We start from the raw sequence: 27283 nt of genomic DNA on the forward strand, positions 1-27283 counted from the left end.
ATAATTCAACATATGAACTGTTTCCAAGCACAAATGCAGTTTCTAAGCAACTCTCACAGAACATATAGAGATCCATAATCTATAGCAAAGGAAATGAGTTAATATTACCTATATCCAATATAACACAATTCCACAAATATATACCCACAATAAAAACAGAATCAAAATATAGCAGCATATGATTAAAATTGTGTATCCACAAAGGATGGCAATGAGATTAAGTTCTTTGAACTAAATATAGATAGAGCCAGGAAAAAAACAGGAAGATGAGTACTTGTTGTTTTTCATCTGTTAAATTCGAGAGGTTTTCACACCATTATTGTATACATTACCATCCATAGATAACAATATAAACAACACTGAAGCACTGGAGCACTCTTATAGGGTTGGGGTAAAGAAATTTACATCTTAACTCCTACGCTGAGTATACTACTGCTTCCAATCAGAACATCAGTATAACCCTCAAAGGAGGTAGGAGTAGGAAGCAGAGATAATATGATCCTCACATGTGAAAGTGAGTCTACAACTATGGTAGACCATGTAGGGAGAGGGTGTGCATTTAGCAGCTGGGGGGCCCCCATCGAAGTTATCCAGGGGAGGGGGAGATATGGGAAAGGGAGGCATAACTTAATTCGGCCTAGGGTGAGAAATAGAGTGCTTGTAGATCTAAAACGGCCTCCTGACATAGTAAAGTTGGGTGCCCAGGTTGGCGGACCCTCCGATCTGAAGGTGGTGCTGCTGAACGCCAGGTCTGTCAATGGTAAAGCTGCAATCATCCAGGACCTCATCCTGGATGAGCGGGCAGACCTGGCGTGCATAACAGAGACCTGGTTGGACGAGGCTGGGGGAGTTAACCTCACCCAGCTTTGTCCACCAGGATATACCGTGCAGCACCAACCAAGATCTGGAGGGAGGGGAGGAGGGGTTGCAGTGGTCTATAAGGAGTCCATCCCCCTGACCAGGTGCCCCATCCCGCAGTCTACCTTGTTTGAGTGTGCTCATCTGAGGGTAGGGAGCCGGGACAGTTTAGGGATTCTGTTAGTGTACCGACCACCCCGCTGCACTACAGTCTCCCTGCCTGAGCTAGCTGGGGTGGTCTCGGGCCTGGCTTTGGAGTCCCAACGGCTCATTGTGCTGGGGGACTTCAATGTCCATGCCGAGGCCACTCCCTCTGGTGCGGCTCAGGACTTCATGGCCGCCATGGCAACCATGGGGCTGTCCCAATTAGTATCTGGCCCTACCCACAGAGGAGGGCACACACTTGACTTGGTTTTCTGCCAGGGATGGGAGGAAGGTGGCGGTGTGGAGGAGCTCACCATCGCTCCTTTGCCATGGACCGACCATCACCTGATCAGGTTTAGAATCACTGCGCCCCCCAACCTCCGCAGGGGTGGAGGACCCAAAATGGTCCGCCCCAGGAGGCTTATGGATCTGGATGGATTCCTGACGGCTCTTGGGGAATTTCCCGCCACCTCGGCTGGTGACCCTGTCGATGCTCTGGTCGCCCTCTGGAACAAGGAGGCGGCTAGGGCAATAGACACGGTCGCTCCGGAACGTCCCCTCTCAAGTACCCGAGCTAAACCATCTCCTTGGTTCACCGAGGAGTTGGCAGCGATGAAGCGAAAGAAGAGGGGACTAGAGGGTGTGTGGCGTTCGGAGCCAAGCGAGCCAAACCGAACACGGCTGTGTTCCTATCTTAGGGCATATGCCGCGGCAATAGATGCTGCAAAGAACATTTTCTTTGCAGCTAATATTGCGTCTGCAAAGAACCGTCCGGCGGAGCTGTCCCGAGTTGTCAGAGGTTTGTTATATCCCGTCCCTCAAGATGGGTTCCCTGACAACTCGCCAGCCCGCTGTGAAGCATTTGCTCGGTTCTTTGCGGACAAAGTCGCTTTGATCCGTTCTGGCTTTGACACCATATTAATGGCAGTCTCCGAGGATGTAGCAAGAGCACCTGCTTGTCCTATTTTGATGGATTCGTTTCAATTGGTTCAGCCTGAGGACGTGGACAAGGTGCTTGGAGAGGTGAGGGCTACCACATGCATCCTAGACCCCTGCCCATCCTGGCTAGTGAGAGAAGCCAGAGGGGGATTGGCCGAGTGGGTGAAGGTGGTGGTGAATGCCTCCCTTCAGGAAGGCATATTTCCAGCGAGCCTTAAATTGGCTGTGATCAAACCGCTGTTGAAGAAGCCATCACTGGACCCCACTCAATTGGATAGCTATCGACCTATTTCCAATCTCCCCTTTTTGGGCAAGGTCGTGGAACGTGTGGTGGCCGCACAACTCCAGGCATTCTTGGTTGACACTGATTTTCTAGATCCGGCGCAGTCTGGTTTCAGGCCGGGGCATGGTACCGAGACAGCCTTGGTCGCCTTAGTCGATGATCTACGCCGGGAACTGGACAGGGGGAGTGTGTCCCTGCTGGTTCTGCTGGACCTCTCAGCGGCCTTCGATACCGTCGATCACGGTATCCTTCTGGGGCGCCTTGCCGGGATGGGTCTCGGAGGTACTGTTTTGCAGTGGCTCCGGTCCTTCCTGGAGGGGCGTTCCCAGATGGTGTCATTGGGGGACACCTGCTCGGCCCCACAACCATTGACTTGTGGGGTCCCGCAGGGTTCAGTACTGTCCCCCATGTTGTTCAACATATACATGAAGCCGCTGGGAGAGATCATCAGGAGTTTCGGGGTTCGGTGTCATCTGTACGCAGATGATGTCCAGCTCTGTCACTCCTTCCCACCTGTCACTAAGGAGGCTGTTCAGGTCCTGAACCGGTGTCTGGCCTCTGTGTCGGACTGGATGAGGGCGAACAAATTGAAACTGAATCCAGACAAGACAGAGGTCCTCCTGGTCAGTCGCAAGGCTGAACAGGGAATAGGGTTACAGCCTGTGTTGGACGGGGTCGCACTCCCCCTGAAGACACAGGTTCGCAGTCTGGGGGTTCTCCTGGACTCATCGCTGAGCCTGGAGCCCCAGGTCTCGGCGGTGGCCAGGGGAGCCTTTGCACAACTAAGACTTGTGCGCCAGCTGCGCCCGTTCCTTGGGAGGTCTGACTTGGCCACGGTGGTCCACGCTCTGGTTACATCCCGTTTGGACTACTGCAACGCTCTCTACGTGGGGTTGCCTTTGAAGACGGCCCGGAAGCTCCAATTAGTACAACGGGCGGCAGCCAGATTAATAACTGGGGCGGCTTATAGGGAGCGTACCACCTCCCTACTTAGCCAGCTCCACTGGCTGCCGATATGCTACCGAGCCCAATTCAAAGTGCTGGTTTTGACCTATAAAGCCCTAAACGGTTCTGGCCCAATCTACTTGTCCGAACGTATCTCCTCCTATGAGCCAGGAAGATCCCTAAGGTCATCTGGAGAGGCCCTGCTCTCGGTCCCGCCTGCCTCACAGGCACGGCTGGTGGGGACAAGGGACAGGGCCTTCTCGGTGGTGGCTCCCCGGCTGTGGAACACCCTCCCCAGAGAAATACGGCAAGCCCCAACCCTTTTGAGTTTTAGAAAAGCCCTGAAAACATGGCTATGTGCCCAGGCTTTTGAAGATTAAACGATAATGACGACCCGGACTGATTTACGGCTACAGCACGAGGATTTTGGAGGAATGGATTTTAATCATATGTTTTTATATTTTTTATATTGTTTTAATTGTTTTATTGGATTTTTATAGCTGTTTTAATTATGTATAGGCATCGAATTGTTGCCAATTTTGTACGCCGCCCTGAGTCCCTTCGGGTGAGAAGGGCGGGATATAAATGTTGGAAATAAATAAATAAAATAAATTTTTAATGTTGCTAATTTGATATATTTATACAATTGTATACATTTGGCCCTCCAAATCCACAAATTCATTATCCATGGATTCAAACATCCATGGTTTGAAATATTCTATCTAAAAATGCCCAACCCCTGATTTAGCACTTTTGTATACTATATTTTAGTAGACTAAGATACAGTAAGCATCTTAAATAAATTAAAATAAAATCAGTTTAACACATTTTTGTCAAGGCAACATTTATTTACCGTTATACTGTTACAAAATAAACCATTATATTGTTATAGATGAACCAACTATATTCATGCAATCATTGCAGGGAATGTAACTTATTCCATTCTTCCTAGTAATCAAATGCAGGCATGAGGCCTTTACGGAATACTCTTTTGGAATATGAAATTTTCTAATAGTACTTATATAAAATTTAAGGGGTGGCTCTGTATGTAATGTTTAATTGTGATGGTGCATATTTGTTTATTAAATTTATATCCTGTGATTCTTCAAAAACTGGATACAAAACAGATTTTTAATGGACTGGATACAAAGCCGATTTTTAATTGACTTCCTCTTATGTTTTCATTGTAATTTGATACACTGCCTAATTCTAGTGCTCGGAGAAAAAAATGAAATGCATGTATACAGAGAGAGGCAGTGTGATATAGTGGTTCAAGCGTTGGGCTACAACTCAGGGTTCATGCCCCTGCTCAACCATGGAAACCTACAGGGTGGACCTTAGGCATGTCATACTATCTTAGCCTTAGAGGAAAACAAAGGCAAGAATACAATAATAAGTTTAACCATGATCATTGGAAGTCAGAAAAAAAAACTGAAGGCACAAAATTTGACATACGGCAACTCTATAAAAGAAAGTTTCCTTCCAAGATGAAAACTTTACTTTCCAAAATGTAATTAATTCCCACAATACAGTAAGGAACTCTTCACCAAATAAACCTATTGTGTGTTTACAACAAATAATAGTTTGTTCCTTGGCATTTAAGAGTTGACACTAATCTGGCTAATGAGACACATATGCACAATTTTCAGCTACTAATTATACAGTGACATTCACAAAGGGGGAAATTGGTATTATGACAAGGAAAGGCATCATTACTTCTTTTCTTTTGTGTTGTTTCCCCTGAAGGGAAGGAAGCACAGCATGCTTCCATCAAAACAAAACAAGCAAAGCACACCTTTTAGATGACCACCATTAAAGAAACAATATCAAACAAGATGGTTTAAATGTTCTACTGATTTATTTCAGGAAGTTAGTAATGATTCTCATTAATCTCCTAAACAATCTTTCAACTGCTGTAACTCCTCATTCAATGATGAAAGGCTATTAAATTTCTGCCTTATTTGTAGAGGAAACAAGCTATAGAAAAAAGAGTGTTGGACTAGATCAGACCTTTCCTTATGTGGTGCCACTCTACAGAAGTTGTACTACAACCTCCATCATTTTCAACAAGTCTGATCTGACTGGAAACTATGGGAAAGGCAGTCCAAACATCTGAGTACTGGATTAGGGAGGGAGTGGGATTGTGTTACTTATATGCTCTTTGTTCTTTGCTAATTTCATGTTACTCAGAACTAAAGTCACAACTCCAAACAGGCTAATTTATAATAAAAAAAACAACTATGCATTTATTTTACCTATATCACACATCCTTATTAATGATTGTGATAATGCTACACATAAATGCTACACGTCCAAGGCTATAAACCAAGTTATACCCAGATCACAAAGGGTTGATTGACCACATAGGATAGCAAAAGGGTTATCTGATATCAAGAGAGATACTCTTGCCAATCAAGCTTCATGTGCGTATAGAGATGATAAAATGTCTGGGACCCTGGAGATCAGGGATATAAAACTTTTACTGCCTTTGTTCTCAAGGGCCATTGATCTGCTCTTTCAAGATCCCCTATCATGAGGAAGGCTGGTAAGAGGCTGATTTCAAAAGAGTCAGACTTCAAATTCCATTTTTTCGTTGTTGTTTATTCATTCAGTTGCTTCCGACTCTTAGTGACCTCATGGACTAGCCTACGACAGAGCTTCCTGTTGGCCGTTGCTGCCACCACCTCCTTCAAAGTTAAGCCAGTCACTTCACGGATACCATCCATCCATCTTGCCCTTGGTCAACCCCTCTTCCTTTTTCCTTCCATTTTCCCCAGCATCATTCTCTTCTCCAAGCTTTCCTGTCTTCTCATTATGTGGCCAAAGTACTTTATCTTTAAGATCCTTCCCTCCAGCGAGCAGCATTATTTCCTGGAGTATGGACTGGTTGGATCTTCTTGTGGTCCAAGGCACTCTCAGGATTTTCCTCCAACACCACAGTTCAAAAGTATCTATCTTACTTTGCTAGGCCTCCCTTGTGGTCCAGCTGTCACATCCATAGGGTACTAAGCAATGGGGAATACCATTGCTTTAACTATGTGAACCTTCGTTGCCAGTGTAATGTCTCTACACTATTTTATCACGATCCGTCATTGCTCTCTTCCCAAGAAGTAAACGTCTTCTGATTTCCTGGCTACAATCTCCATCTGCAGTAATCTTCGCCCCTAGAAATACAAAGTCTGTCACTGCCTCCACGTTTTCTCCCTCTATTTGCCAGTTATCGATCATTCTGGTTACCATAATCTTGGTTTTCTTGATGTTTAACTGCAACTGAGCTATTGCACTTTCTTCTTTCATCTTGTTTATAAGGCTCCTCAGCTCCTCCTCATTTTCAGCCACCAAAGTGGTATCATCTACATATCTAAGGTTGTTAATGTTTCTTCCAGCAATTCTAACTCCAGCCTTGGACTCATCAAGCCCTGCACGTCGCATGATGTGTTCTGCATACAAGTTGAATAGGTAGGGTGAGAGTATACAGCCCTGCTGTACTAATATATAATCACACAGTTATGCTGGTCTTGCAGCTGCATTACCAATGAAACAATGGGCACTACTGCTTTGCGCAAAGTGTACAACTATTGATTAGTTCTCCACTTACAAAGTCAAAAGGAGAAGGAGGGCTCTGTACGTGTGTGTGTGTTTGCAGAATGACTGGCTGTAAACGGCTAATCTTTCCAACCCAAAAGCATTGCTTTTACATTTTTAACATTTTAAATGTGTTTTACCTCTCCACAAATGGATGAACACCGAAGGTCTTTATCAAGATCATTGCTAACAATTATGTCTATTAATATAGAAGGTTTGTCACTTGCTAAGGAAAAGCTACTAGCCAAAATGTCTGAGGACATTTCGTGTGACATCTTATGAATACAGGAAACACAGAGACAGCACAATGAGAAGACCAAAAATTCTTGGAATGCAACTGGCAGTGGAACGACCTCACAGACAATATGGTAGTGCCATCTTTATACGATATGGTGTAGCAATCTCTGCAACTTCCCTCACAGAAGTGAACAACATTGAAACCTTATCTGTAGAACTTGATAGTTGCATTGTATCATCACTCTATAAACCACCTGGGGCTGATTTCTATTTTACGCCCCCAACCAATCGCCACAATCATGAAGTCCATTTTATTGTGGGAGATCTCAATAGCCATAGCTGGGTCTGGGGTTATGACGAAGATGATAGAAATGGCGAAGCAGTTCTAACGTGGGCCGATAATAGTAGAATGTGCTTCCTTCATGACAGTAAATTACCACCATCATTTAATAGCGGCCGATGGAAACATGGTTATAACCCTGATCTGATTTTCGTAAATGAAAGCATAATCCACCAATACATCAAAAGGGTGTTAAACTCAATACCTAACACACAACACAGACCAATATGCTGTGTAGCATATGCAGCTGTAAGACCAAAAAGTGTCCCATTCTGCAGAAGATATAATTTCAATAAAGCTAACTGGACAAAGTTTACAGAGACCTTGGAAACTGCTATTTCTGATATAGAACCTTCTACAGAAAATTATGACCTGTTTGTAGAAGCTGTAAAAAGATCCTCAAGGCTCTCAATCCCTAGAGGATGTCGCACAAGCTACCTACCAGGCCTAAATGAAGAATCACTAAATCAGCTACAGGAATATCTCAGACTATTTCAAGAGAATCCATACCGCGATGAGACTATAGCAGCAGGCCAAAAATTATCTACAACCTTAGCTAATGCTAAGAAAGACTGCTGGATAGAGCTGCTTGAGAATCTTGATATGTCCAAGAGCAGCTGAAGAGCCTGGCAATTGCTGAGACGCCTGGATAGTGACCCTCTGGTCAACCATGGACATGCAAATGTAACACCAGACCAGATACCTCACCAGCTAATTCAGAGTGGGAAAACCAACTGCAGTAGAGTAAAGCTGAAGATCAACAGGGTGCCAGAACTTGAAACCCACCAGTTGTCTTCTCCTCTAAATCTGAAAGAACTCAGAGAAGCCATCAAGCGATGTAAAACTGGTAAAGCACCTGGCCTAGATGACCTGATGATGGAGCAAATCAAACACTTGGGGCCCAAAGCTGAAAACTGGCTTTTGAAATTCTACAATCAATGCTTGGCACACAAACAGATTCCCAGAGTATGGAGGAAAACTAAGATCATTGCAATTTTAAAACCCGGTAAAGATGCCTCCAATGCCAGGAGCTACCGACCAATCTCTCTCTTATGTCATTTATATAAAGTATATGAGAGGATGCTATTAAATCGATTAGGACCTGTTATCGAACCCAAGCTTATTCCACAACAAGCAGGTTTCAGACCAGGGAAAAACTGTACAGGTCAAATTCTTCATCTGACTGAGCATATTGAGGATGGCTATGAGAAAGGCTGCATTACGGGAACAGTTTTTGTGGACCTTACGGCAGCCTATGACATGGTGCAACATAGGAAAATGCTACATAAAGTCTACCATATCACCCGGGACTTCAACTTTACAAAAACTGTCCAGACCCTGCTGGAAAACCGCAACTTCTATGTGGAGTTTCAGGGCCAGAAAAGTAAATGGAGGAGGCAAAAGAATGGTTTACTCCAAGGCAGCATTCTTGCACCTACCTTATTTAACATTTTCACGAACAATCAACCACAACCACCACTCACAAAGATGATGACCTTGGCCTAACAACACAAGCAAAAGATTTTGAAACAGTTGAAAAGCAACTCACTAATGCCTTGAAAGATCTCTCCAACTACTACAAAGAGAACCATCTGAAGCCTAACCCTTCCAAGACACAAGTGTGTGCTTTCCATCTACATAACTGTGAAGCCAACACAAAACTGAAAGTTACTTGGGAAGGCAAAGAACTCAAACACTGTTTCCATCCTAAATACCTTGGTGTCACCTTAGATCAAACACTAACATATAGAAAACACTGCATGAACACCAAGCACAAAGTAGCTGCACGCAACAACATCCTGTGGAAACTTACTGGCAGTGCATGGGGTGCAGACCCACAATTAATAAGAACATCAGCCCTGGCCTTGTCTTACTCAACTGCTGAGTACGCCTGTCCTGTCTGGCACAAGTCTGCCCATGCGAAGCAGGTGGACATAGCACTGAACGAAACATGCAGAATAATCACAGGATGCCTTAAACCTACACCTGTTGAGAAACTCTACAAGTTAGCTGGCATTGCCCCTCCTGACGTGCGACAGGAAGTTGCTGCTAACTGTGAAAGAAATAAGGTTGAACATTGTAAAAGCCACCCACTGCATGACTAACAGCCTCCTCCCACCAGACTCAAATCAAGGAAGGGCTTCATGAGAACCACAACTCCTCTTGATGTTCCCCCAGCAACAGTAAGAGTGTCCCTCTGGGCAGCTAAACCAGGCAATTCTAACTGGATAGCCCCCCATGAGGGTCTGCCTCCAGGGGCAAACCAAGAATGGGCAACTTGGAAGTCCCTAAACAGACTCAGAAGTGGAGTGGGCAGATCAAACGACAACTTGGTGAGGTGGCACTACCTGGAGGAATCCTCCACCTTGTGTGACTGTGGAGCAGAACAAATAACTCCGCATATGTATGCTTGCCTGCAATGTCCTGCCTCATGTACTGAGGAGGAGTTGTTTAAAGCTACGGACAATGCGGTTGCTGTTGCCCGCTTTTGGTCTAAAACTATTTAACTGTTTGTGATTTCCTTTATTTCATCACTTTTTAAATTTATTTATTATGCAATGCTTTTGACACGAAATAAATAAAACCCTTTGGGAAGTGCAACTGTTAGTACCATAATTTTGACATTATCACAGAGCCTCAATGAAATTCCCACTGAAATACAATTGTCAAAATGAGCATCCCAAGAGAATATGGGTGTATGATTAATTGCATCTGTATACCAGTACATAATTTTGTGCATGCATGCACATACACTTAAGAATACCATATGGGCATGCACACATACACAATAACTAATTCATATTGTGCATTTCTAAATAAAATGGGTGACTTACTTGCATGCTTGTCTGCAAGCATAATGAGACTATTGGAGATATCGCGACGTCTGTAGAAGCACACCACTTTTGCTTCAACATTACCATTGGCAGTCTGAAAAACAGATAAGTAAATAAGTAGTGCATATATTAACAAATGAAACAAGGAAGCCAGAAAAACACTGCAACAGTTTAGCTGCATCACAAACCTGCATTCCCATCAAGCATGCTCCCAAACCTAATATTTTCTTCTTCCTCCTCTATTAATTTGGATAGCATGATAGGTTATCAAACCTGCTTTTCCCATTTCTTAAGCAATGGGGGTCTTGACCACCCAAACATGCTACATGAGATACCTCAGATAGCAGCCTACTGTCCATAATCCCATGTTTGTCCCATCCTTATTAATCATGGTCTCTTTCACACTACACAGTTAAAGTACGTACTTTGATACCACTTTAACCACCATGGAAACATTCTATAGTTTTCTACAGATTTTGTATTTTTGAGAGAGAATTAAAATTCTCAGCAAATCAGCTCTAGTGCAATGACAAAATCAAGGATTCTACAGAATGCAGCAGTCACAGTTAAAATGGCTATGAAAGTGTTATACCCTGTTTCCCTGAAAATAAGACATCCCCAGAAAATAAGACCTAGTAGAGGTTTTGCTGAATTGCTAAATATAAGGCCTCCCCTGAAAGTAAGACCTAGCAAAGTTTTTGTTTGGAAGCATGCCCGCCAAACAGAACACCAGAGTATGCGGTATTGGTTAATGTACATACCATAGAGTGTTGTACATTGAAATAATGGTAATAACAAGAAATTCTTGATAGGATTCACAGTTTGTCTGGCTATGCTGGTTTGTGATGACAACTACTGTACAGTATATAATGTTCATTTTTTGTTCAACAATAAATGTGAATTCTTCTTCATGGAAAAATAAGACTCCCTGAAAATAAGACCTAGCGCATCTTTGGGAGCAAAAATTAATATAAGACACTGTCTTATTTTCGGGGAAACACGGTAGAACTTCATAATGGTAAAGAAAGCCAAAACACTGGAGACCTTGCCAAGATACAACAAGGTGCGGAAGAAATCCTAGATTCTTCACCAAAGCAGCTGGGATCCAATCTGTCTCGCAACGACTGAGCTACCATACAAGAGCACAAGGTTTAGTTGTGACTTCACTGTCTTGGAAAGTGGTGGAATCTCTTTCTCTGGAGGTTTTTTAACATAGGATGGGCAGGAATATGTCAGGAGCACTTTAAATGTGTATTCCTGCTGCATGGCAGAAGCGTGAACTGAATGACTCTTACTGTCTGTTCCAACATTATGTCAGTGAATGGAGTTGAACTTACATACTGTGTTCAATTAATCCTTGTCCTGCTTTCCCAAATATCTCTTTATAATATCTATTCATAACCACTCTCTGCCAACTTCCTAGAGTGATTTACCTACAATTTTTATTGTTTACTACTATTTGGCCAGTCTGGAGGGCTTCCACTGACAAAAGTTGTCAACAACGAATAACTGATTTTAATAACACATAAAACTCTCTAAAGTAACAAATATGGTAAGATCTTGTTTTTTTCAGTTATGACAAAGTTTAAGGTATTCTTGCACAGCCTTCACAAGAATTGGGAAAACAGATGCATAATACTTGTGTCAAATGCACAAAAAGATTACCTTATTAAGCTCTTCTATTCGCCTTATCAAATATGGATTGCTTGAAGAATTTTCAAAATAGACGTAATCTGTTCAAGAAATTGAAAAGATATTTAAATTTCTTTCAGAATTAAAAACAAGCAACCACCATTACGAGAACAGCATTCTGAGAAATCCAAAGACACATGGTTATAATCAAGCACCCACTGTTACAATGTCTAGGTTCAACAAAATACCCGCCCTTATTATATTTTAAACATTTAAAATTCATGAATATGCTCTTTTCCACATCTCCCCGATAAATTAAATAGAACTTCACTACTGATTCAGTTCCACAAAGATTTATATAGTGGCTTAAATTTTGCTCAGTGGGAGATCCATATACTAACTCAACCATTAAAGAATTACTTTTGTGCTTTTAAATAAACCGGGTTTATACTAGCAAACACATTACAGTTATAAAGTTAAGTGACAAATAATATTTCCCACCAGATTGGCCTTTTGCTAACCCACTAAATCCAAGAAATTTTTAGAAAATTAGCAAAAATTAGTAATCTAAAAATAAAATCTCAAGAAGCATATAATTAGGAGGCTGTTAACATTTTTGAGATCATAGCCTTCTGTTGCACAGCATGCTCTTAAAATATCATTTTCTTAATTAACAATATAATGCAGCACCCATTCTCCATCAACGGGGTCTACTTTTGAGTCAAGAGTATTGTTGCTGTATAAATATATTCACTTCAATACCAGTTAAATGGGGCTCCAGCAGTGCCCATTAAATTTGCTCCTGGAGAGCTCCAAATCTAGTGACTGCCTGTGTCCCAATCACAGCTTTTCACACTTTCTTAATGATACCTAAAAGTTATGGCATCTGCCCCATAATGTACCCATAACATACTCATCATGAGGCAGCATTTGAAAAGTACTCAGAAACTTTAGCTGGTCCAAAAATGGCAGGTAAATTCTTAACTTTGCTCTGGTTACAAAGAACATACAACCTATTCCAACAGCTCCACGAACTGCCTGTCTATTTCCAGGCACAATTCAAAGTGCTGGACCTAAGTCCTGTAAGGCTTAAGTCAAGACTATTTGAAGGACCCCATTTTTCTATATGAGTCTGGCTGGGTTTGAAGATTTTCATGTGAAGCCCTTCTCTTAATACCTTGGATGTACATCAGGCAGGAACATGAGAGAGGACCTTCTACCTAAGGACCGTGTCCAAGCTCTGGAAATTTATTCAAAGAACAACCTAGATCAGAGCCTGCCATGGTGTCTATCCAATGGCAAGCATTTGTTTCCTCCTCCTCCTCCACCGTCTCTTTTTAAAAAATTTGCTTTGCTTTAATGGGTCATTGGCAATTGACCATTTATGGAAAAGGTTTTACTATCTATATTTGCTATTTCAAAATATTTGATTTTGAATTCTTCTTAATCCTATTGACAGTTTCATTATATTTCAGCTTTTCTATGTTTTAGTGATGTGAACTTTTATCTGTACAATGGGCTGGGATTTGATTACAGGATATCCTGTGGATATCAAAATCCACTGATGCTTAGGTCCCATTGTGTACTAAGATGTAGTAAAATGAGTATCCCTCATATAAGGGAGCTAAAAAAGCTATTTTCAAGTAGTGGATTGTTGAACTCATAAATATGGAGGGCCAACTGTATTTATTTTAACTTTTGCAAATTGCTTTTTGAGTCCAGGTACTGAGGAAAGGGTGGAAATCAAACAAGAAATGAACAATGAACAGAATCTGGAAATTTTTTGGAATTAAGATGCACTCACAACGAAGTTCACTGGAAACAAAGTCTTTTTCCTTTCTTGCTAGAATCCAAGAAAGTCAGTTCTAACTTTCCCCTGCCCTTCTCTGGCATATATATATCAAGAAACTAATCCCCACACCCTCTGGTCAGAATGTACTCCTACAGTTTCTACTTTCAATTCCCAAAACACACACTACACTTTCGATTCTCAAAACACCACCAGATGCTCTTATCTAGGAAACATTCCCCATCTCCTTCCCAAGCTCCCCCATTTGCCAACATAGCCTTAATGGCAGGATGAACAGAGCAGCCACTTCCCATGGCTACCATGGGCTTCCTGGCAGTATTGTCAATTGAATCATTAAGGGAGCTGAGAATAAACTATTCAAATACTGGAAGAGATGCAGGGAATCACTAACTGAATGGAAATATAAGAAAAAAAATCATAATACTGAATTTGATAGGTTTAAAATAGAGGTTCTTAATTATGAAAATATTTCAGGAGGTCCTTAAGCTTGAACTGATAAGAATTCACTTTATTTTCTGAGTAAAATTTAGCTATTTCCTTCATTTATGAATACATGCAAATATCATTTCCTATCACATTACAGTTGTTACATATCTTGAAAAATTGGTTGCACTCATCCATACTTTGAAATTATAATAGTTATTAGACCAGAAGCTAGATCACACACAATCACAGCCCTGCTGTGTACAAACATGCTAGTGTTGAGTATCATAAAAGTTCTGTCGATACATTATGAGAATGGATCCATGTTTTTTACATGACTAACAAAGGGGTCTGTGAAACAAAAAAGGGTTAAGAACCCCTAGTTTAAAGGTTCAGTTTCATGAACATGAAGAAGCAAGACTGTCTTATCACTATCCATAAACAAAGCTCTGGGACTGAACTTGGAGATCATCATGTCTACTATCACCATGTTTTCCAATTCCAGCCTCTGTTTAAACACATGCAGCAAAGGGAACCTATAATCTCTCAAGACAACATGTTCCATTCTCAACAACTCTTATAAATAATAATTGTTACTCTTGTTTCCCTGCAATAAGAACAAATAATTTTCCACATGACAACTCTTCATGTAAATTGTCATGTTCCACCCCTACTATTATTCTTCTCTCCTCCAGGCTAAACATATCCAGCTTTTCCAAATATTTCTCACTGGGTTTAGTTTTTGAGATATATAAAATGTACGAGTATTTTTGTAAAACTCATTCTTAAATATAGCACATTAAACTGGCCAAACTACTAAAATCCAGTTTAATCATCTAGCTGTATCAGTTATACAAACTATTATGCACCCTTTAGCACCTAAAAAATAGCTAAAATCAAATGTCCTGTGTTTTGCTAGAATTATTACTTTTCTTAGCAGCATTAGGAGAATGTTCAACACTTGGGAACATCCTAATGTCCTGTCAAAGTTTATCTTTAATCTTGGGGGCTTATATTGTAAAATAGAACACTGTAAAGTAAAACATTAAAATGGCTAAAACATTAAAAATAAGACACAAAGAAAAAGATAAGTGAATTATCTTTTTTGTCAGAATTGACAAATAACAGACTCTAACAGAAGGATAAGTCTCAAACCTACATGATAACCTACAATCCAGTCTCTAAGGCCCCTTCTATACTGCCTTAGAATCCATATTACCAATGCAGATAATCCACATTATCTGCTTTGAACTGGATTATGAGTTTACACTGCCATATAATCCTGTCAAATATATAATGTGGATTTTATATGGCAGTGTAGAAGCGGCCTAAGTTATATTTAATGCATAACCCCTGAAAATACTTGCAATGCATTTTTCTGTGACTTAATTTTTTTAAAGTCTAAAGATTCGAAAGTAAATACAGTATTTAACTGATACATTCATATCAGCCTGAACAGAGGAGTGTTCCAGCCAGCAATGAAGTTAAGAGCTGAAACAATTTCCTTGTTCATCATGACTCATACAAAATATATGGAAGGCTCTGCAATGCCATGGTAAATCGTTTCTCATTACGACGAGAAAGACTTTAAGAAATGCTCATGACCCCATATGAAGACTATGACCCTGAAAGGAGGATTTGTGACCTACAGTAATTAAAAACATCTATATTGTGCAAGCCTTCAATTGAACATTCACAGGAGTACAGTATTTCCATACAGAATACACAGGAGACATATGGAGACTCACAGGCCAATCTCATGGCTGTTTATTCATACATAAGGCTCATTATATTGAATGAAGTGTAATCAAACATTACATGAGCACAGTACTGTAGGAATTCAGAACTTGACACTGCCATCATACAACTAAGGATGCAATTCTTTGCCAATTTCATTCTTATATGAAGTAACAAGCAGTTTTAGCCATTTTCTTCCCACCGGGAAAAGGTCCTTCATAAAACACAGTTTTGCTGTTTACACTTCTAAACTTATTTAGTATAAAGATTGTGCAAATGTTTTAGAGACAGGAAACTGTGTTTACTGTGTAGAAGTATTATTATAAAACTGCCATGTTTCAGCTACAGAAAATGTGGAATTTTGTGAAATAAAAACACATATAAATTTTGTGTACAATATGCCCCAAACTATAAAGAATATCATCAGGTCTCTTCAGGGTTTCCCAAAACATTTGGGAAACAATTATAAATATTTTGAACCTTCTTTTTATCCCTCTTCTTCATTTCACTTAAAAGAGAACCCCACTTTCAAATTAGAGTATATAAAACTGCAATCCTGCATGTATTGTTAAAGCAATCCTGTGACACCCAAGCAGATAACATAGTTCTTTTGGGGGCGGGGGGAGAGAGACATTTCCATATCCACACACAGTGGACTATTAACTGACACCCATAGGGACTGGTAGATGCCATATAAATTTAGTTTCTGGTTGCTTGAGAATTACTATTAAAATAGCCCTAACCTAACTAGTATCATAGCCCATACTATGCCATACCATAAACAGTAATTAAAATGGACTAATATTGAAAGTTAGTAAAATTAAAGCAAATTAAGACAAATAAAGAGAACTTGATATAAAAAAACTAAAAAGTAATTTTATTCTAAAATTTTATTTAAAGTATTATTTCTTTGGGACAGGATTGTCAGTTGCCTGAATTCTGATTAACTGAGAGTCTACTGGACCTACATTGTCTACTGTACCTACATTATTCTTTTCCAGTTGTAACTATATTCTGAACTTACTATACTTTTAATATATCAGAGACAATTACCTTGTGCCAAAGTTATACAACAGACCTTTTGTATCCTAATATAAAATATACAAAATATCATTTGGGAGGGTATTTCTTTAGAAATATTTCAATCTGTGGATGATGGAATCCATAGATGTAGAAGGGCCAACTATATATGAGTATTATATTCTTAAAATAACAAAAATGACTTTCAGTTTTGAAAGAGGGTTAATATTACATTTTTTCTCAACATTACTTTTTTAATATCCAAACCAACCAAGGGAATTTTTCTTCTCCAGTTTTTTGCATAACTATTTAATCTTCTCCTTTTTTATTGTATAACACTGAAGAAAATTAAGGAGAAGATGTTACTTCTGCCTTACAGAAGATGCACAAGTAATTTTCTGAATCAGCACCCCAAATAACCAAACCGAATCTAAAGTTGACCAAAAACTAATTCGTAACCCTTTTGATCCTAACGTTGGAGAGTGGGTCCTGGTCAAAGTGGGTCCTGATCAAAAAAAGGCTGGGAACTACTGTTTTACTGGCTAGAAGTGTAGATGTGTGAACAGCCAACAGCTCAAAGCAAGGTAGAATTGTCTGACAAACGAACAGATAAGTTGCCAGTGCTCTCTCTCCCTCCATCCCCCCCCCCCTCTCTTGAATTACATTTTGTCATATCTTGAAGCAGCATACAGCATAATTCTAGCTCTTCTGGCACTTTAAAAGGAAAAAAAGCACAACTGTATTAACCTGACATAAGGCTCTTCACAACTGAAAGGAAAGGCTATTAAACTATTCCATCCAAAGACTGGAAAACAGCCTCAGAGCACAATTCAAACTGTACGTTCGTTCTAACTCTAAAGAACTAATAGAGCCAATATTACTTTCCCATGGTAGATAAAACAAATGAATCACATCAAAGGACTCTCTGGATAGCTACTATAGTATTACACGGCAACCTCAAGTTCGCTCAAATTGAAAAGTTAACCAAAGTTGAAAAGTGAAGGAGAGAAACAGAAACTCAATTCAAACTACTTAATGTGTCTGTGTTTAGGTTCCACAGTCTAACCACTATTTCACTGGAAAAGAAGTGTTTTTAAAAGCGTTAGATAACTTACTGATAAAACAGAAGACTTAAAGTGTCCATCTACACTGTAGAATTAATGCAGTATGACACCACTTTAATTGCCATGGCTCAAAGCTATGGAATCAAAGGAGCTGTAGCCTCGCAAAGTCTTCAGCCTTCTTTGCCAAATAATGCTAGTGTCTCACCAATCTGCAAATCTCAGGATTCCATAGAATTGTGCCATGGCAGTTAAAGTGATGTAAAACTTCATTAATTCTATAGTGTAAACACACCTAAAGATTCAGCAAAAACTTAAAACTTATATTATGTGTCAACTGTGCACCACAAAACAAGTCAGCTTATTGGTCAGAGGCAAATTCAAAGCAAATAAAATTACCATATGCAGAAATAACATGTGATACACTTTCAGAGCCTGGAAACAACATCTTAAAATTAATTTTTGTCATGCACAATTTTAAGAGAATCTTAAAAACTTTTAAGCTTTTTAATAAGAACCAAGCAAATCTATTTTTTGTTAAGATGATAATTTTTTGCTAAATTCAAGTAGATGAAAATGGGAATGCTGGTTCCATGGATTTGGGATCATACTATATGTGGGAGAAATAACACACATCACAAATATTCATAAACACACACAAAATAGAGCACCATGCTTTGCTTACCACTGGACATTATTAAAGTCTGATTTGTCACAGTATAGATACATTTTAATAGTATCAAACTATTTTTCCAATACTACAGACTGAAGAATAGCTGATAACTGGAACAAAGACAGTAAACAGGGTACAAAAGAATTTAATAAAATTTGGGCTGATGAAAAAGTGATAAACAAAGAACTATATTGGGTGAAATGAAAAAGAAACTGGCGACTTCCATGTAAGCAGTACAATGAATCCATTCTGAGCTTTAGTTCAAACTTTTAAAATGCTATCCATGGTGCTGAACCTTTTCTACCATTCCACTAACATGAAAGTAACTAAACACCATGAGTGGAATACTCTTGGACAAATTCACCTTACAAAGTTATTGACAGGAGTAATGTCAAAAAATACTGGCAGTTGGACTTTGTACTGAAACAACCATGATGTGGTTAAGCTATGTACCAAGCACTTCATGAAGACACCCACTTTGTGTTTGTAACATACATGAAATGCCTTTTAATTACAAGGAACAGGTGTTTTATCTTGGAAGGGAGGCAAGGAGAAGAACCTGCTTGTCCTACATAATCATTACATCTTAGCTGGTGAGTTTGTCCTAGGGCATTTAACAAAAGCAGGGCATGATGAAACTTTCTCACACACTCAACAAAAAGTAATCCCAGTTCCTACTGACTTGATTTCAGATAATAGAATACTAGTGGAGAAAATTAAGACCAACATTCAAAACACTGCACCATGCTACATTGTTTTGGGATGCTATGCTCTCATTCAAAAAGTCTGAAGGATAACAATTGAGAATTGCTATTCTAAGCAATAAAGAATATTAAGCACAGCACAACTAAAAACATATACACAGGATGTCAACGCTTGATTCTCTCTGAAGATAAACTTCCTCAAACAACGACATTTATTTTAGGAGAGACATAGATTAATTTACCATGAAGCAAATTCTCATTCTTGCTCCCTCCTATTATTGTGATTTTTAACGATTACGATTACATATACCTTCAAACATACTGTAGTACTGATTTTCTCTCTTTACTTCCTGCTCCACATAGTCTGTGGAAGAATACAAAACATAAAAACGTGGCATATTTGGAGAGCTTCTATACTGCACTTTTATCATGAGTCTATGTATTTTCATTCATTGATTGATGGCTGAGTGAAATATAGCTGTCATTGTCCTTGATCTACAGCCCACTCTTTCCCTTTGTTTCTTCTGGTTTTCTACCTTATCAGAAGATAGAAAGAAAGTCTGTGCCAGGTGTACATTTCAAAGATCATATAACACCCAGACCAGCAAGAAGTACACAGGCTTCCAATTCTAAGTGTCAGAGATCCCGAGAGTTGAAGTCTAGAGATCTATTCAAGATGATGATGTTAACCTATAACACGCTAAACAACTGGAGGCCATCATATCTGACAAACCACTTTCTCCCATATTTGCCTACCAGTAATTTAAAATACAATGAGCCATAAAGGATTGCACATCTCTCTTTAGTTTTAAAATCGTGATTTCATGCTTCTATATTTTCCTTGTGGAAAAACAAATACTTAAGCCAAGTTGATATGAAAATTGCCTTGAACTCTACCACTTGTGATCAGAGGTAGAAGTTCTCATGATTGAACTCTTCAAAAACTGAAAGTAGCATCAAAAGTATCAATGGTTTCCCATCTCTGAGGAGAAGTGGAATCCATCAAGTAAACTGAGAACTATATTCCAAGAAATCTAAATGTCTACAGGTTGAGAAAGATGACTAGGGGGTCTCATTATACTGAGACTGCTATTACAGGTCACTTTTTTGGACCCTGCATCTTCTCAAAGTCTTCTGTTCACTTCATCAAAAAGGATACTATAAGACACTATCCCATTCCTACTTCCTTTCCTCTTCCTCTCCCTTGCTTTCTGTCTCTCTTGTCTTCACTGCTCCAGTTATTTTATACCTCCCTCTCCGGAACATCCTATGACATTTATCAGGTTGCTGTCCTCCACTGTAGCTGGTTTCTACCTACTGCAACATGTCTCTGTCATCATTCAAGGTCAGCAGCAGCTGGAACCAAACCCAGCAAACACCCTCCTTTATGCAACAACAAAAAGATGTCAAGATAGATGTGGGAAGATGTTTTCCACAATACTCCTCCATATTTATTATTCAAAACAACTCTTGCACACAGAAAACTAGTACATCTGTGGAAACATATCTCATTTAAACTTCTTACAAGCATATTAACTTTTTGTATATTAGTAGAGTTTGCCCTCAATATTCATGGACTCTATACCCATGGTTTCAAGCAACCATGGCTCAAAAATATTTTTTAAATCCAATAAGTAAATTGTGATTTAGTAATTTTATATAAGACACACCATTGTATTACACCACTGCACATAAAGGAACTTGAGCATTCATGGATTTTGGTATCCATATGGAGTCCTGGGCCAAACCCCAGGGGATACCAAGGACTCGGAGATGGGGATATACTTCATCGCATGAGTCTCTTCTCTTGGAAGTGTTGGCTCTCATGATTCCAGTTTCCTCTAACCCAATGGTTCCCAATCTGTGGGCCAGCAGTGGGCTGCGAGAACGAAAATCTGGTCCGTGAACCTTCTTCTTTATTTATTTTATTTCTGCTCCTTTCCACAGACCTGACCAGACTCCCCCTCATACATACATACATATACATATACATACACATACACACACACACACACACACACCCTGCATGAGCTCTAAATTATTAAATATGTTTTTCTGTGGGCGAACAGATGGCAACTACTGGATGGAATATGTTCTGTGTCAGAAACTAGAGCTGATATGGTCTATCCAATGCAATTTTCTCAATCACCACCCCAAATAGCCAAACCGAATCTAAAGTTGTCCAAAACCTGATTTGTAACCCTTTTGGTCCTAATGCTGGAGAGTGGTCCCTGATCAAAGTGGTCCCTGGTCAAAAAAAAGGTTGGGAACCACTGTTCTAACCCTAAGGGTCCTGATCTCAGGTTTTCTGCTTTAAACAGAAAACCTGGGATCCAATCCTGGGATATAGGGCCTGTCTGGAAGGGCCCCAAGTTAGCCAAGCCTCCAGCACCTAAATGTTCAATCACATGAGCCATAAACTGCAAAATAAAGTGGAACACTTGATTGCATCATCTCTCGGTTACATGAACCATTTTGACTCGTGTAAACAACGGAACTTATGACTTCACTAACATGTAACCCCTATATTCCTATCAGGTTAAGTGGCTATTTCAAGCTCAACTCCATCTACATAGTAGGATACTAAAGTGTGTTAATCTTGAAAAGATGTATTTCTTGTATGACATTATATGTCTTTTTAATATATGATTAGAATTTTAAAAATGTATGTTCTTTGAATTATATTCAGGATATTTCAAAAAGATGGACTGGATTTGAAATATACTTTGTGGAGCTGGAAGTTGGACTGCTTTGAATCCAATCTAAAGTCCATTCAACAATGACCCAGTCCTACCATTAGGCCACCATGCCAGATACTGTCAGAAGGAAGCAACAGTCAATGCCTCCTAGTTATTCCCATCTGTTGAAGGTTTGAAGGACAGGCTTACGTGTGCCACAAATCTAGCATGCCCACTAAAAAACCAACTACATAATATTGTCTTCAAATGGAGTGAACACAACCCTACCAATAGCAATGACTGAATATTCAGTTGCCTGCCCAAGTCACTTTTGGACAGGAATCCGATGGAGGAGATAATCTTCCAAATCTGGCCACAAGCAAAAAGCCAGGCACTCGCTTAATTTTAATCCCCTGGCAGAAGGGTTTAGAAGTATTACTTCCCAGAGCCCGGCTGGGATTTCCCATCTTACAGTAATCATGCAAACTCTGGTTCCAGCAATTAAATTTTCTGAGCTGTGACTCAAAGTCTCATTGCCTTTGAACACAAGGCTTCCATTTAGCCGCTAAATCTCTCCTCAAAGAATATCTTACCCTTTTTAAAAGCCAACACACACCCTGTGCTGGTGCATTCCACAGGTTATCTATGCCTAAAACAACCGTTCTTTCCTATCAATTTCAGGCTCACACCAATCATAAGCCAAAGCGCACAAAGGCTCAGAAACTTTCTGTAACCTTGGGAGTGTCAGCTCTCACCTTTGGCTAGATCGAGAGCTATTCAGCGAAATATGGAAATTTGACTGGTAATTTTGAGTCCTCCATTTGTTCAGAAGGACTTAAATATCAGACCTACTATATCCTCCTGGCTATGTCCAGCACTACATTCAATCCAACCTATTCAAAGCACTTGCTGAGTTGGATAAAGTTTATTCCAAGGATCAGTATTTAATAGTGCTTCAGAATTGCAAATAAATTTTATATCAATAGGATTATAGTGTTTAGATTGAGGGAAGTTATAGTACCATTCTATCCTGCTTTGGTCAGACCTCATCTGGAATGCAGTGTCCAGTTCAGGGCACCTTTCAAGAAGGATACAGATTAGCTAGAACATGTCCAGAGGAGAGTTGAGGAAGGCAATGGTGACTAATACAATCAAAGGTTTGGAAGCTAACTACTATGAAGAGCTGGTTTATGTTTAGCCTGGAGAAGAGAAGGTTGAGAGGGAACATGATGATTTGAAGTGTAGGAAAAGAATTGTCATCTAAACATTAAAGAATTTCCTCATGTCAGGAACTATTATGAATAAACAATACAATAAACTGCCTTGGGAGCATGGTGAAGTCTCTTTCTCTGGAGGTTTTCAAGCAGTGACTGAGTGGTATGGCAGGGGATTGTACTGGATGGTCCTTATGGTCTCTCTATGACGATTCTATAATGATCATCATCACCTTCCAGTATTTTATGAATCACAGAATAATAGAATCATAGAGTTGGAAGAGACCTCATGGGCCATCCAGTCCAACCCCCTGCCAAGAAGCAGGAAAATCACAATTAAAGCGCCCCCGACAGATGGCCATCCAGCCTCTGCTTAAAAGCCTCCAAAGAAGGAGCCTCCACCACACTCCAGGGCAGAGAGTTCCACTGCTGAACAGCTCTCAGTTAGAAGGTTTTTCTTCATGTTCAGGTGGAATCTCCTTTCCTATAGTCTGAAGCCATTGTTCCTCATCCTAGTCTCCAGGGCAGCAGAAAACAAGCTTGCTCCCTCCTCCGTATGACTTCCCCTCACATATTTATACATGGCCCTAATCATGTCTCCTCTCAACCTTCTCTTCTGCAGGCTAAACATGCCTAGCTCTTTAAACTGCTCCCCATAGGGCTTGTTCTCCAGACCCTTGATCATTTTAATTGCCCTCCTCTGGACACATTCCAGCTTGTCAACATTTCCCTTCAATGGCAGTGCACAGAACTGGACACAATATTCCAGGTGTGGCCTGACCAAGGCAGAATAGAAGGGTATCATGAGTTCCTTGGATGTAGATACTATACTCCTATTTATGCAGGCCAAAATCCCATTGGCTTTTTTTGCCACCGCATCATATTGTTGGCTCATGTTTTAACTTGTTGTCAACAAGGACTCCAAGACCTTTTTCACGCGTACTGCTGTTGAGCCAGGCATCCCCCATCCTGTATCTTTGCATTTCATTTCTTCTGCCCAAATAGAGTATCTTGCATTTGTTCCTTTTTTGTTAATTTCGCCCCCTCTCTAATCTGTTAAGGTTATTTTGAATTCTGCTCCTGGTTCCTCCTATGCCTGGTTCCTTGAACATCAAGCCTAGTGAATTTAGCACATTGTCCATAGGACTGTATTGCTCAGGCTGCCATTTTAAATCTGGACTGCATTATGGTCAAAGGGGGCTCTTCCATGATTTCTCTTTAATAAACCCTACCAAAGTGTCCTGCCTGGGGTTCCTTCTCCAAAGAGGGACTTCAATCCAGAGGAGGCGTGGATGGAAAGGCCCCTCTCAGGCTGCATCTCCAATGCATTCTGACTCCACTTGAACTGCCCTGGCTCAACACTATAGAATCCTGGGACTTGTAATTTGATGAGGCACCATCGCTCTCTTTGGCAGAGAAGGCCACAGACCATGCAAAACCACAACTCCCACAATTCCATTGCTCTGAGCCACTGCAGTTCAAGTGGTGCCAAGCTGAATTAATCTTACAGTGAAGATGTACCCTTAGCCATTCTTCAGCCTCAGTGTCATCGAGCCAAGGATGACCCAAATCTTCGTAGTATGGACTTGGAAAAGTGATTGTCCTAATTCTGAAGCACTATTAAATATTGATGCTTGGAATAAACTTTACAAAAAGTGAGTCCTCACGGGGAGATAGGGCAGGATATACATAAAGTTTTATTATTATTATCACCGTTTCTCGAGCAAGATGATACATAAAGCCCAGCTTCATGCAACAGACTATATATTTATGTATTTATTTAGTATATTTATATACTGCCTTTCTCACCCCGGGGGGACTGAAGGCGGTTTGCAACATATTAATGAATTCACTGCCAACATACATATAATAAAAAGTCATAGTAACTAAATACTGACATATAACTATAAACTAAAATCACTAAAAACCATTAAACATAAGCATATACAACATTTAAACACTAAGACAAAGCATTAAAACATCCTAATATAAATATTAAAATCACATGATCCAAAAATCGTACACCGTGGCCATTCAGATTATCATTGCACATATTTCCCAATTATTCTTGCACTGCATTACTGGCCAAAAGCCTGGTCCCACAACCACAACTTTCTTTTCTTTCTAAAGGCCAGGAGGGAAGGCGCTGATCTAATCTCACGGGGGAAAGAGTTCCAGAGCCAAGAAGCCATCACTGAGCAGGCCCTATCTCTCATCCCCATCAACCGTACTTGCGACGCAGGTGGGACCAAGAGGACTTGTGGGAGTTGAAATCCAAAACTACTGGAGGGCCCAAGTTTGCCCACACCTGCTACATAGCTTTTGAACAACAGATGTGAGTCAATAGTGAACATTGTGAGTAGGAAACTTAACACACACACACATAGAAAACCAAAGAGAGATACTGTGGATTAAATAAAACATTTATTTCTTAAAACCAAGGCCCCATCTACATTGACAATTTTATGTATTTATTTAGTATATTTATATGCCGCCTAGCTTCAAATCTCCACAAAGATGCAAGAAAGAAACCCCTCACTGAGCACCAGTGCTCTATGGTCTAAGTCAGTGGTTCTCAACCTGTGGGTCCCCAGATGTTTTGGCCTTCAACTCCCAGAAATTCTAACAGCTTGTAAACCAGCTGGAATTTCTGGGAGTTGTAGGCCAAAGCATCTGGAGACCCACAGGTTGAGAACTACTGGTCTAAGCGTAATCACCAGGCATGGGCAAACTTGGGCCCTCCGGGTATTTTGGACTTCAACTCCCACAATTCCCAATAGCCTAAAAGTATGGCACCCTGCACGACTACTAAAGCCATGATCCAAAGTAGTGTTTGCAATCCAAATCTCTGGTTGGATCCAGACTTTGAATAAGGGTGCATCTAGACCAGGCATGGGCAAACTTGGGCCCTCCAGGTGTTCTGGACTTCAACTCCTACCATTCCTAATAGCCTAAAAGTATGGCACCCTGCACAACTACTAAAGCCATGACCCAAAGTAGTGCTTGCAATCCAAATATCTGGTTGGATCCAGACTTTGAATAAGACCAGGCATGGGCAAACTTGGGCCCTCCAGGTGTTTTGGACTTCGATTCCTACAATTCCTAACTGCCGTTGAAGTCCAAAACACCTGGAGGGCCCAAGTTTGCCCATACCTGGTAATCACCATCCAGGCCTCGAATTGGTTCTAGGCTTTCCTATGTAACCATCTTCTGCACAGTGAAACCACTTTCTTCAACACCGATTTGAAACAGCATTCAATGGCCAGTGGAGATGGGGCTAGAGAAAACACCTCTCTGGGTCCTCTGTGGTCAATAGGAATCCCACTGGAGGTGGGCCTCGGCCTCCAAGCGCTTGAAGGAAACAAGAGCCCGGCTTGGAGGTGGCTGTTGTTCCAAGCTGCCCCCACCCCAGCACGCCCCTTCTTCGACTAAGGCCCAGTCCTCTTTCGCCGCCCCTTCCTTTCCCCCAAATCCCGGGCCTTGGAGCCCCCCCCCCCCGAAGCCTCCCCTTTGAACCAGAGCCGAAGGAGGCGCCTTCCATGCACCCCCTTTTCTCCTCACACAGCCACACATACCTCCCACTCGGTACATGTTGGCCGCCATGTCTGAGCTCTCCGCCTTCCTCTTCCTCCTCCTTTTTCTGAGGAAGGGGAGGCCTCCTTTTGCGCCCCAGACGCTCCTCTTCCGAGATCCCTCTGCGCCAGGCGCCAATACCGACGGCTTGGGGCAACAAGAGGCGGGCAGAAGGAAAGAAACCTCAGGATAGGAAGGGGTTAAAGTCCCGGCGGGGAGGGCAGAGCAGGGCAGGGCGCGCGCGATTGGCTGAGAGTGAGAGCGAGAGAGCGCGAGCGGGCGCGCGCCGCCGCCAAGCTCACCAGCCGCGGGAGGGGCAGGGTTAAAAGTCACGTGATTCTGATCCCAAAGGGGAGGGGGAGGGATGGAGGAAGGGATCGGAGGGATGCCAGGAACAAGGGGCGGGAGCGACGCCGCAGAAGCGCCATACTGCGCATGCGCACCTGGACAGGTGTCTGGTTCACCTTGAGCTCCATCTATTTATTTTACACTGGCCATATAAGGCAGTGTAGATGCCTTGGGCTCAGTGGTGACTAGCTGGACTCAGAAACCTTTATTTTATTGTTGTTATTATAATAATTATTTGCATTTTA

General features: G+C 41.0%; 1 protein-coding gene across 5 annotated transcripts in view; it reads right to left on the minus strand.

Annotated features, from left to right (window-relative positions):
• mta3 (metastasis associated 1 family member 3) overlaps positions 1-26997 on the minus strand; it is a 156893-nt gene extending 129896 nt beyond the window's left edge. For 3 of the 5 annotated variants that reach the window (XR_010003223.1, XM_008115701.3, XM_008115702.3), the window contains exons 1-3: positions 26693-26997; positions 11831-11898; positions 10166-10259 (exon numbers count right to left, since the gene is read on the minus strand). Coding sequence is in view for 4 of the 5 variants with exons in the window: in XM_008115701.3 (XP_008113908.2) it covers positions 10166-10259; positions 11831-11898; positions 26693-26720 (190 nt within the window). In the remaining variant the exon portion in view is untranslated. The remainder of the gene's footprint in view (positions 1-10165; positions 10260-11830; positions 11899-26692) is intronic. The other 2 variants (XM_008115705.3, XM_008115704.3) reach the window with 1 other exon arrangement.
• Between the last annotated feature and the right edge of the window lie 286 nt (positions 26998-27283).

This window comes from Anolis carolinensis, chromosome 1 (genome assembly GCF_035594765.1).
Source record: "Anolis carolinensis isolate JA03-04 chromosome 1, rAnoCar3.1.pri, whole genome shotgun sequence".
Classification (NCBI taxonomy): domain Eukaryota; kingdom Metazoa; phylum Chordata; class Lepidosauria; order Squamata; family Dactyloidae; genus Anolis; species Anolis carolinensis.